At 34.9% G+C, this 12,568-nt stretch overlaps 1 protein-coding gene across 1 annotated transcript in view; it reads right to left on the minus strand.

Annotated features, from left to right (window-relative positions):
- Positions 1–12,568, minus strand: part of CADPS2 (calcium dependent secretion activator 2) — a 5,163,308-nt gene that overhangs the window by 3,281,501 nt on the left and 1,869,239 nt on the right. Inside the window, exon 5 of the mRNA XM_044088753.1 lies at positions 6,933–7,169. Within this exon, the coding sequence (XP_043944688.1) occupies positions 6,933–7,169 (237 nt within the window). The remainder of the gene's footprint in view (positions 1–6,932; positions 7,170–12,568) is intronic.

Raw genomic sequence — 12,568 nt, forward strand, 5'->3', positions numbered from 1 at the left:
CTCATCCTAGGCTGTGTCTGGGCAGCACAGCATCTGTGGGGTTTTCTTGTTTCAGAAAATGCTGGAAATACTCCATCCATCTGCCTTTGAATTCCTGTGGATTGGTGAGCAGGTTGTTGCTGGCATCCCTTATGAAGGGTGCCTGACTATCTGTTTTCATCTTTTCTTCTTTTCTTACAACCTGATAGAGTTTCTTTGTGCCACCTACTGAGCCAGTTTCTAGAAGCTGGTAGTGCGCCTCCAGCAGCCTGTTCTTTGTTATAGCAACTCCTTTACTAGCTTCTTTGTTAACCAACCAGTACTCCTTCATAGCATGCTTGGTCTTTTCTATCTCACACTTTTACCTGCACTCATCTCCTCTTTCTTTTTTTGACTTCTTGTAATTCTGCATCCCACCACCAGATTTCTTTATGTACCTTATTTCCATACCTGGCTGGGCCACATATCTGTTCGGCAGTCCTCACACATGCTGTTTTGAGGCACTGAGATTCTTCTTCAACTCCACCTATTTCCTCCTCTTTTTGGGGTGCTGAGTAATTCCTTGAACTGTTGTGCTTCCTCTCCAGTCAACTTCCAGGTCATCTCTCACCACTGCTTGCAGCTGATTGTGGTACCAGTGGATTATGCTGTGGACCAACTATTGCACTGGGAATGACTGTGCAATCACTGATTCTATGTCACTGCCCTTTCCATAATAGGAGGAAGCCTACCTGAGTTGCATGCTGACCACTCCTGTATGTGATCTTGTGACTGTCTCTCTTTCTGAACGTGTTGGTCATCATCGAGCCATTTGCCAGACAGAAGACTAGAATGGCCTCTTCTTCTTTATTCTTGTTGCCAAACCCATGTGGACCCAGGAAGTCCTCATATCCTGTTCTGTCTTTCCAAATAAGTGCATTCAAGTCACCCATTCTCAACACCAATTCAGGTTGTCCTGCTTTATCTAGTAGGTCCTGCAACTGCTGTATGAATGCACTCCTTTCTTCACGATTACAACGATGCTGAGGGGCAAGGCTTTGATTATGAATACTGCCCAATCATAACACTGGAGTCTGACAACTATGACTCTGTCACTAATTCAGGTGATACTTTTAATTGCCTTCTGATGACTCTCTCTCTCCCCACAATTCCCATACCATTTCTAGACTGTCCTCCTCCTGAGTAGTAGATCCCAAACCAAGTGGCTTCTCTGCGCTGCACTTAAATCTAGTCTCTTGGACACATAGGATAACCAGCCTCCTCCATATCATCATGTCATTTTATATATATATATATATATATATATATATATATATATATATATATATATATATATATATATATATATATATATATATATATATATATATATGTGGTATATGTCAAATCTTCAAATGGTGGAAATGTCGAACGTCATCTGGTCGAGGCCATATTATCGAAGTTTCAAGTGTTCGAAGATTGACATTTAACGGTGCTGTATGGTGCAGAATGGGAGAATTTCCCTTTTATGCACTGAACTGCGGTCTCGGAGTTGGTATATTTAAGTAGCGGGGGGTGTGGGGGGTACAGGGGGGCTTGCACCCCCTGCTCAAACTGTTAAGGTGTGCTTAATTTATTTTTTTTATTATATATTCGAACTTCCGAATGTCGAACATATGGTCTTGACCATATGGTATACGAGATTTTGGACGTTCGAATATATAACATAGACCCTATATATGTGTGTGTGTGTGTGTGTGTGTACATATATATATATATATATATATATATATATATATATATATATATACACACACACACACACACACACACACACATATATATATATATATATATATATATATATATATGTGTGTGTGTGTATAAAACATTGAACTGTAGTTTTTTTAAACACTTTTCTGGTATTTTGTAGTTTTATGATCTAATGTGTCAGCTTCATATACAGAAAAAACATACAGGCATTTCTTTCCTTTTATTTACTAAGCATTTACATGAAGCCTAGTTTAATGTAGATATATGCTGTGACACTGAATTAAAAATCACGGTATGTTTACTGCTGGCTTTGATCACTGGAATGGGCTGTAGACATTATAAGACTGCTGATGACAGTGTTCTGGGCAAGGTGCTTTGCTGGTATGCTGGAGGGTTTAGTGATGTGTTGAATAGTATATGATTATTTCTTTTTAATTTGCGTCTTTTATTAATACTATAATATTTCTGATTCTGTAGGCCTTAAATACTAGTCAGGACATTGTGGCTAACACCCCTTTCTGTACCTTTCAGATTTATAGTTAGATATAAGGTGTTTTTTCAGTTTCTTAATTACTTAATTATAAACTTGTCTGTACTTTGATTACATGCTGTTGTTTTGGTACAGTCTACCTTTTTTTAGGTTGCTGCAAATGGTTTGCTTATTTTTGGAGGAAAGATCCTACATCCAAAAAAACAACTTCATTTGTGTTGACTTTGCACTGGAGTAAAGGGATAAAGTCTTGATTAAAATTACTAAAACCTATTAATACGAGAAAGCAAGCTATACCTAAAAGCTGTACAAGGAAATACTTTATTTTAAAATAGAACACCTGATGGCCAGGTCAATTCAACTGCTGTATTAATTGGAATGTTTTTATACAGATTAGTTAAGAAAAGGAAATTTCAATGGTGGCTTAAAGAGTAAATGGAATAATATACAGAAGTTAATTGTTAGAACTAGAAGTTTAGTGGAACATTAATTAAATAAATTACTACTGAATTGATAAAGAATTCTCTGCCCCCGAGAAGTGTACATGTGGCAAGGCTACAAGGGTTTTTTTTTATTTTATAATTAGTGAAACATATGTTTTAAGCTAGCAAGTGTAAGAATTTAGTCACGTGATATTTTGCAGGATTAAGTCAGATTAGGCTTAGAAGCACTAAGAAGCATTATCAACAAAAGTCAGAAGTTTAATAGTAATGAAGAAATCTTATTATGTGCAATTATGGAACTTGTATTAACACACAATGTTTTCAAATTTAGAGATCAGTTATACTTACAGCAGTGGGGGGTAGCCATGGGCACCCCAAACTTAGTTATGCTATACTGGGAGCAAACCTTTCTCTTTAGTCATGATAGTTTTAAGAAGATTAGTCTGTATAAAAGATTTGTGGACAATATTCTGATATTTTGGCACGGGAATATTGAAGAACTTTTGTCTTTTGTGCAGTACATGGAATCTACTACAGAATTCCTGAAGTTCACAGTGAACTCTTCTTCAACTAGTATAGATTTCTTAGATCTAACTATATATAGAGGACCACAGGGAAACATAGAAACTACTATTTTCAGGAAGGAGTGCTGGAGGAATAGTTTATTACAGTTCAATAGTATGCATCCAAGATTTGTGTTTGATAGTATAGTGAAAAGCCAATTTATTAGAGTCATAAGGTTATGTAAAACGGAGACTGAACTTCATGAACAGAGTAATTTTCTGCTAAAATGTTTTATTGAGAGGGGTTATGATGTTGAGAGAATAGAGTCCATCAGAGACAATGTTTTATATGGTAAGAAAACATCACGCAGTGATGTTAAAACATACAAACACTTGGGTCATGTTAGGAAGACTTTTGATAGCTCAAGAATAAGATTAAATTTCAGATACACTAGTGACATCAAACATATCAAAGACATTGTTCTCAAGAACTGGCATATTCTACAGACGGACCAACGAATCATGAAGTTAGTAGGTTCTACACCCTCTTTTACTTTTCGCAATAGCAAAAACCTTAGCAGGTTACTCTGTATAGAACCAAGTAAGACTATCAGACCAAATACTTACAAGGGTAACACTTTTGGTACGTTTCCTTGCACGAAATGTAGTATATGTAACTTAATCACACAAGAGCAACTATTTACACATCCAACATTAACCTACAGTTTTGAACCACATTTTACAGGAACATGTGAGGATAGGAACTTGATTTACCTGGCCACTTGTGAAGTATGTAGTGTGTTCTATGTTGGAATGACAACCAGGTCCCTGAGAGAAAGGGTACATGAACATGTCAATGAGATTAGAAAGAGTGATATTAAAAATGCCTTAGCGAAACACATTGCAGCCAATTTGGGGCACTCTTTTGTGTTTAGGATTCTACAGAAAGTCATACCCAATGCGAGAGAGGGAGATATTTTTAATGACTTAGAACAAGTAGAACTCTCTTGGATTTTTAGACTCAAAGCCCAATATGAGCCAGGACTGAATCAATATGTGAGCATAAGGGCCCCATTAAAAGCACGCACGGCCAAGTAAGACGTATCTTACAAATAGAGGATGAATAAGTACCCCCTTTTTTAATGGAGACTTAGGTTATGAGATGTCCCATCTGTTGGTGCTTACCTGCTTGAGTACAAGCAAGTTGTGATTTTTTGCAGGTGTTTTGTATGATTTCTGTATTAGTTATATATTTTTGTTCTGCTTCAAGTTATACTGTTTCATATACAGTACACATTTCACAGTACAATTTGAACATTTTTTCATCACTTGTTCAGGTTTCATACTGACAATACAGCCATTCATGGCGTTTGACACACATACAGATAGATGTTTTGATTTTTTGATTTTTTGAGTACACATGAGCAGGAATTTATTATCAAGTCTGATAATGATGCTTGTGGTCGTTCTAGATAGATCTAAAGATTATTTCTTATTTGATGTATGGATGATGACCACGTTTTTCATCGTTATTCGGATTGGATTTGAGCAATCAAATTCGGTACCACCACACGTGTATGCCTTTGTTCTATACACCAGGGGTATACTGAACACAAGGTTACACACATTCTTACGCACTAGGAGGTCTTATTTGCTTATTTATTCATTTTAAAGTCTTATAGAAACATACACATGCTTTAACAGATATCTACAATTTTATTATTGGTGATGTCCTAGGCGGCTTTGAAAGGATTATGATCTTTTTTTACGCACTTCTTTTATGTACTTCTCTTACATAATTGGCTTTGCACATACCCATCTTGGTTCTATTGTTAATATTACAAATCCATATATGCCATGAGCTCTGTGAGTCTCAGTTAGAATGTTAGACGAATTGCTTCTTAGTTAAATGTGCCCCAGTATTTGTCATGCGCTAGAACGCACTATGATTCGTCACTATTTGTTTTCATCATTTTCATAGTAAGTTTTAATAAGTTTACATATGTTTTTATATGATTCTTACGTAGATACGTATTTATTTATGCGCCTTGCTGCTTTACATGACAGCAAGTCGGTTCTTTTATTAATATTTTATGGTTTTTTACCAATATTAAATGATCTTTGTGTGATGTTTATTTATTTATAAGGCTTTTATGGATGCCTTTTGTAGGACGAAATATGTCGCTCTCATGACTTGAAACTGTATTTACATTAGTGCAGAACATTCTGTTCACTGTGTGTCTGCACTTTTGTTTTATACATTTGTTCCTGATTTGCTCAGTTGGATATGATATTGTTTAGGATGCCATGGCACAAGATCCCAACTGACATTATGTTAATGTTGGAACAGAGTTGATTTACGTTCCTAAGTTACACATAGACAGAGAGGTTCCCAGTGTTTTTCTCTCTCGTTCCTTTTTGGTCAGTAAACACAACTCCTTGAGTGTGCAGGACAGGACAGGCTTTATCACAATTCCTTGTAGAAGAAATTTTTAATAGCATTTAGTATGTTAATCTATATATGTATATTTTCACATATTTTTAAGCAATACTCTTTAGATTAGAGATTTGTTAAAGCAGAATCAACAGCTTCACAGCATGTTGAGTCTGAACCAGCTTTTTTGCTTTTTGTTTCTTTGCCTCTATGTTTTTAGTTGTTTTCAACATTGATTGATTGATTGGAGCAGATGTTTGGTTTTCAGGTAGATTGCTTAATTGCTTTTAATTAAAGAGTTTTTACTCATGTAGAGTATATAAGCATTGCCTGCCAAACTTTTTATGTAAAGGATCTGAAGAAGCGTGTCTGTCACTCCAAATAAATACTTCGTTTTATCCATTCATTGTGGTGGTCCGACTCCAATTTGTCTTCATATTAAGTCAGATTAGCCCCTGGTAACTTCAAACAGTTGTGCCCCCACTATGTAACCAATATCAGGACTGGAGATGTCAGACACATACTCACCAGCAAGAAGAAAAATTGGAAAAAAGACACTAAAAATAATTCTCACCAAAGATAAAACTAGCTGTGATTCCTACCACTATCAGTAACTGTTCAAGTAAATAATATCTAAGACTAACAACATATTTCTAAGTTGTAAAATAAGTGTTCGGTTGTATGACAAATGACATTTTTTTTGTGAATGTATGACAAAGCATAACATAGATACTATAGCTGCATTCCATTTAAATTTCCATTACTTAGCTGTTAATCGTCTGGTAGCCACGTACATAGAGAACCATAACGCAGTATACAACATAGGCAAAGCAGGAAAAATGGCAGAAGGCACTGCGGCTTTATGATAACTGCAAGATGACACAGGATAAAATAGTACCAACAAGGAGTAGCGACATTATTACCCCTTGCTGGGTGATGATGTAGGGCATATGGGGCACAATTACCCTCAAGGCTCAGATACTAAACTTTTATCCTCATTCTATATGTGTTATTCAAATGGGGGTGGTCTGTGACAGTACACATTGCAACTAATCTGTGTGGCAGGATTATATTGATGATAAATGCATAGCTACACCTTCATAATGGTGACAGATGCATAAAAAACTATATTAAGTTTACCCCTAATTCAACTTTCTAGGGTTAGAAGAGATTCGAGCCAAATGCAGTAATTCATACAACCACACAATAATTTTAATCCATTTTAAAAAAAATCATCCTTTAAAACATCAGATGAGAGATGTTTTTTTTAATTGACTGAAACTTATTAAATGTTGAAATACTTGATAAAATGTCAAATACTTTGTACTTACTTCTAGAGTAAACGAAAGCACCACATCTGATTTAGACAGCTGGATATCATTCTCGTCTCCTAAATCCAAAAATGTAGAGTTCTGAGATCTTTTTAACTTTTGTAGCTTAAATTCTGGGCCTCCTTTAGAAACAGGAAGACTTTCCAAATTTGCCATTAGCAGATTTACAGATGACTTCAATTCTTCAATGTACATGACTTCCATCTCCTTTGACCCAAATTTTGGAAACTTTTTTTCCTTTAAAATATTGAAAATACAACATTTTAATGAGAGATAAAGAGCATTTTCCATAAATTTTCCAATATTGAAATAATTTCAGTTATTCAGAAACAGTGTCAGCTGATAATATCATTTTGCCAGTCAAAAGCCTGAAAGTTTATTGTGGATACAATGCACATACTGACTAATTTTACAGAAAGTGAGGGATCACGTTTGTGGCGATTATTTCAAATTGATATTGAAAAATATTTAGAGTGCTGGAATAAAAAAAAATAGCAGTTTGCATTCATTTTATGAAAGAAGAAATAACTACTCAAAGGTTACAGTTTTTTTTTTCATTATGAGATGTGGGAGAAAGTGAATGAATGTAACTCTCACAAAGCAACTGAACTCAGGTCATAAAATTGCAGTCCCCCTAAAGGTGACATTGGTACTTGCTATTTTAAGTAAAAATAAAGGTGATATAATATTACAAATCACAAACTGTTTTTCTTTAATGATGCTGGAAATGAGACTTGGGAAGCAAAATGAATTACAGATAACAACAGATATTAACCGATGTTTATGGCTAATCCACACTGGATTTTCTGCATGAAGAGTTATCATGCTAACTTAGAATCATGATGCTTTTCTATCGTCCAGAGGGCTACTTAAAATCAACAAAACCATCCATGAAATCCCTCTTTAGCATATCTTTGTGAATTGCTATAAAACTTAGACATTTCATAAGTAGAAATTTAATTTCACTAAATCCTGATATTTGTATTTAGTCGCCATCCTCCTAAGAACATCTTTGACCTTTATCACACACATGCACACACACACTCACAAGATGCGCATGTGTGCGCACGCACACACAAACACACATACATACATATACAGAGATCTGCATGCATGCGCAGATGTGCACACACATATACACAGACACATCTTTAGTTATTTGAAGATGTACAGTGAAAACCATCCCTTTCATGCTTAAATGTTCACACTGACAACAGGCTAATCATCTTAAAAAGCAGGTATTTAACTGGAACCACACAGAGGCAGCGAGTAAACTGGTAGCTACAAACAGACAAAACGATTTATTGTGTTAGCGCTTTCGGAGGGGTTAATACCCTTCCTTCATCAGACAATTCAATACACAAATTAACCTTCCTTATATAGCTATAACATAATTACTAAGTGACATCATTATAATCAATTAAGAGATCAATTGAGCATGCAAAGTACTTGGTGAAGCTGGAGCCTAGAGTTTTACTTTCACCAAACTTTAAAACTAAATAAGCCCATAAAAATCTAGTCATACATATTTCAATACACATATTTACAAAAATCAGCTAAATAAAAGTGAATTAACAAATATGTAATTCATTAAATAAATAGTAGATACTGCAAATGGTAGCAAACTAATAACATATTTTAAAAACCTTCTAAAATCCATTTAATATGCTAAAATGTTATAAGTATAATAAATACTAATTTCATCTATCATATCACAGATATAAAATTCCTAAATAACTAATCTTATTAACTTTATGAATATAAATATATATGAACTGTTTAAAATTATTGTTAATTGTTATTTATGAATTAATAAGTACACTAAAATTGTAATGTTTATAAAACATGTTAAATATCTTATTCTTTATGTACTCTAACTTAACATGTTTTATACATTATGTGAATTTTAACTTATATAAATTTTTTTTAAAAACCAGCACATAAACGAAGTTATCTTTTCAATGCTAATTTTCTAAGCACACATTTTATGGAAACAAACTCATTAAGGCCAGGATGGACATAAGCTATAGTTCTAATCTGCCAATAAAGTTCGTGGCATTCTAAATCTAATTGCCACGGACTACCCCTAAGATCTGGTGTCACCTGATGTAATACTACAAACCTAAAACTATGGTTAGGGTTATTAGCCAAATGTCTTGCCAAAGCATTATTATTGTCCCGTTTAGTTATTGCGTATTGGTGTTCGTAAATACGCTGTCTCAATTCCCTTTCGGTTTTACCTATGTAAAACGCAGGACAATCTTGGCATAGGGCACAGTAAACTACTGCTTTAGATAAACATGAGTGTTTACCTTGGACCTTGTAATGAACATTCCTGATTATTACCTCCTTATCAATACACAAAAACTTACATTGGTTACATCTTCCACACTTAACCATTCCTTTATTGTGACCATTAACCTTTTTTGTAGGACATTCAAGTAGTGCCTTAATGTTAGGACCTCTTCTATAGGTGATTTTCGGTTTATCACCCAATAATTTACTCAAACTGGTATCTTCCTTAATTAAAACCCAATTTTTATTAATAATTTCTCTAATTAAAATACTGTCTAAATTGTAAGTACATAAAAAACTTGTGTGGAAGTTCTCAACTTTATTACAGATAACATCTATGTTTGGGCTGACTGCTCTAATAATATCATCAGATGTACTTAAAAGAGGCTTAAAAAATCCTGAATTTCTTTTATTAATAACCTCAAAAGAAATTTCTTTGATTAAAGAAGCAGGATAGGCTATTGTGATAAACATAGATTCCAGATGGGAACATTCGTGTAAAAAATCATTCTCTTCAGAAATCATTCTTGCTGCCCTCACCATTTGTCCTTTAATAACAGCTTTCTTCTGGTGGGGAGGGTGGCAACTTGTATAATGGAGGAATGAGTTTGAGTATGTAGGTTTCCTATATATTGTACTGTTAAATTTAGCTTTTTCCGAGTTTTTATGAATAAGCACATCTAAAAAGCTAATTTGGTCATGTTGAATGTCGTATGTAAATTCTAAGAAATTAGTTAAAGATGAAATATTGGAAATAAAGTTTGAAATAAGCTCACAGGGTCCTTTCCATATAAAAAACAAATCGAGTGTACCAGGCAACATTATGTTTAAAAAGATCATTATTAAATAGGAAGGACTTCTCCCAATGTGCCATCACACAATTGGCAAAGCTGCCCCCACAGGGTGACCCCATCGCCACATCTGTCTTTTGGAGGTAGATTTGACCTTCAAACCACATGAAATTGTTTCTCAATACCAAATCCAATAAAGTTTCAACTAAATATATACTGTGTTCTTTGATTTGTCTTTCATGCATAAAATCTCTAATCCATTCGAGACCAGTATCTTGTGGAATCACTGTATATAGGTCCTTAACGTCTACTGTTAAGAACGTATAATCTTGATTGAAAGGAACTCTTCCTAGTTGTTCTAAAAAACTCCAAGAGTCCTTACAAATTTGATTTTCAGCTAGTATTAAAGGTTTCAAAACACTATCAACGTATTTGGCACATGTGTAAGTGATAGACCCTCTACCATCCACTATAGGCCTAAAGGGGGGGTCAAAAACACTTTTGTGTATTTTAGGTGTGCCAAATAATGTAGGTATTCTTGGAGAAATAATAGACAAATAATTGTACAAATCCATGTCTACAGAACTTTCTAGGAACAAATCTTGCAATATAGACTTAATTTTACTATAAGCTACATTGAGCTCATTACGACTAACCAATGCATAAGAAGGAGAGTTTACAAGTAACATCATTTTACTTACATATTTGTCATGGTCCATTAAAACCAATCCACCCCCCTTGTCAGGCTTCATTGCTCTAATTTTATAATCCTGTAGTAATGTAATAAAATCATACTCACAAGAACTAATATTTTTGATAGTTCTTTTAGTAGTATAAGAACTGTGACTTAAAGAGCGCATGTCAATTTCACACATCTTTTCAAATAATAATAAATTAGCGTGTAGGGGAGGATTAAATGAACTAGACACTCTTAGGCAATCGGAACTAATATTAGCTGGTCCTAAAAGTGCATTTAAATTAAGCTTACGAACAAAAAGCTTAAGGTCAATTAGAGTTTTGACCACATTCATGTGAGCATCAGGTACAAAGGAAAACCCTTTAGAAAAAAATTCAATAATTTCATAAGGCAATTGCAACATAGTAAAATTGTAAATGCAAAAGTCGTTGCTATGAGCATTTAAAATCTGGGGCCCCTCATTTGGAAATTCAGTCACCGACTGCGCTGATTGCGTCTGTTTTTCTGACGCCCTCGATTGTTGTTGTTCGAGTTCAATGTTTTCTGTTGATAGCGCTGGCCATTGGAAAAACCCTGTTGCCCACTAGGACCAGGTTGATTTTCATACTCAGATTCCCTTTGTTGTTGTACAACAGCACTATATGAGGCATTGGAAAAGTTCTTTTGGTTATTTTTATTATTATTATTGTTATTATTATACTTATTGATTCTTTCACTTCGACGAACAACCGGCCCTTGCTGAACATCAGCACCATTATCACTTGTCAAGTCAGTGTCATTATTACTCTGGTGCTCATTACCTGATGATTCTTGTGGTACAGGGTTTGTACCCAAGGATGAAAAAACCACTGGTGGTCTAGGGTAGGCCTTACCCTCTTGGTATTGTTGCAAATCTCTAGTTATTTTTTTCTTCTTACCATTTAATAATTTGCACATAGATGCCTCAATGCTAGTAAAAATGCGTTTATAATCATAATTGTATTGTAAAAAATCTGGATGAGATATAATAATATGTTCCAAAATTTCCAATTCGCTCTTTAAAGAAATCATTTCAGTTTTGTATTGATTTACTAGAACCGTAATAAATTCAAAACCTTGTTTGTTAAAGAGCTCTAATAAAGTCTTGTGAAAGTCCGATCCTTCCACTAGACCCACTGGAGATCTCCATTGCCTTAGGCCCTTAGGAATGATTTTCTTACTCAAGCACTCTTCCAAGTAAGAAACCTCCAACTGAAGTTTCCTGCATTTATACAATTTATTGTCAAACTCGTTTATACTTGTCAAAATATTGTCCACTACTGCCTCATCTTCTTGTAATGTTACATTAGGCACAGCTTGAGAAAATGTGTACTTATTCTCTAAAAAGTTAGTCAAAGTAGGCAAAGATGCGTTACCTGTCTGTCGAGATGGACAAATGTTATTTACACTTGAAACAGGCTGCCCACCTTGCCTATTATCCACATTCAACCCTCTGTTATTGGATACGTCAGGTCCAGGTAGTTGACGGTTTACTGCCAAACTGCCATTATTATTAGCTTCTCCCGACTCGTTCCTCTCTTGATTCTGTATCTGAGAAACACCATTTGCTACTAAATTGCTGCCATTTGAAAAATAGTCCATACGTTGTGTTAACGCTTCCACGCGACCCAACAGCACTTGAATTAGTGCTGTCAAATTCCCGTCTGCATTCGCCTCACCGGAAATAGCGTTTGTTGCATTAACAGAACTGGGGCTTGTCGCAGTAACAGTTGCGTTAACAGTTTTCCTTGTAGAACTGTCAGTCCCAGTACTAATAGGCTCCACTTGCGAAAATAAAGATAAAGATCCTTGAGAAGCTGCCAGTAAGTCGCTTG

This window comes from Protopterus annectens, chromosome 11.part0 (genome assembly GCF_019279795.1).
Source record: "Protopterus annectens isolate FY-2018-M chromosome 11.part0, PAN1.0, whole genome shotgun sequence".
In the NCBI taxonomy this organism is placed as follows: domain Eukaryota; kingdom Metazoa; phylum Chordata; order Ceratodontiformes; family Protopteridae; genus Protopterus; species Protopterus annectens.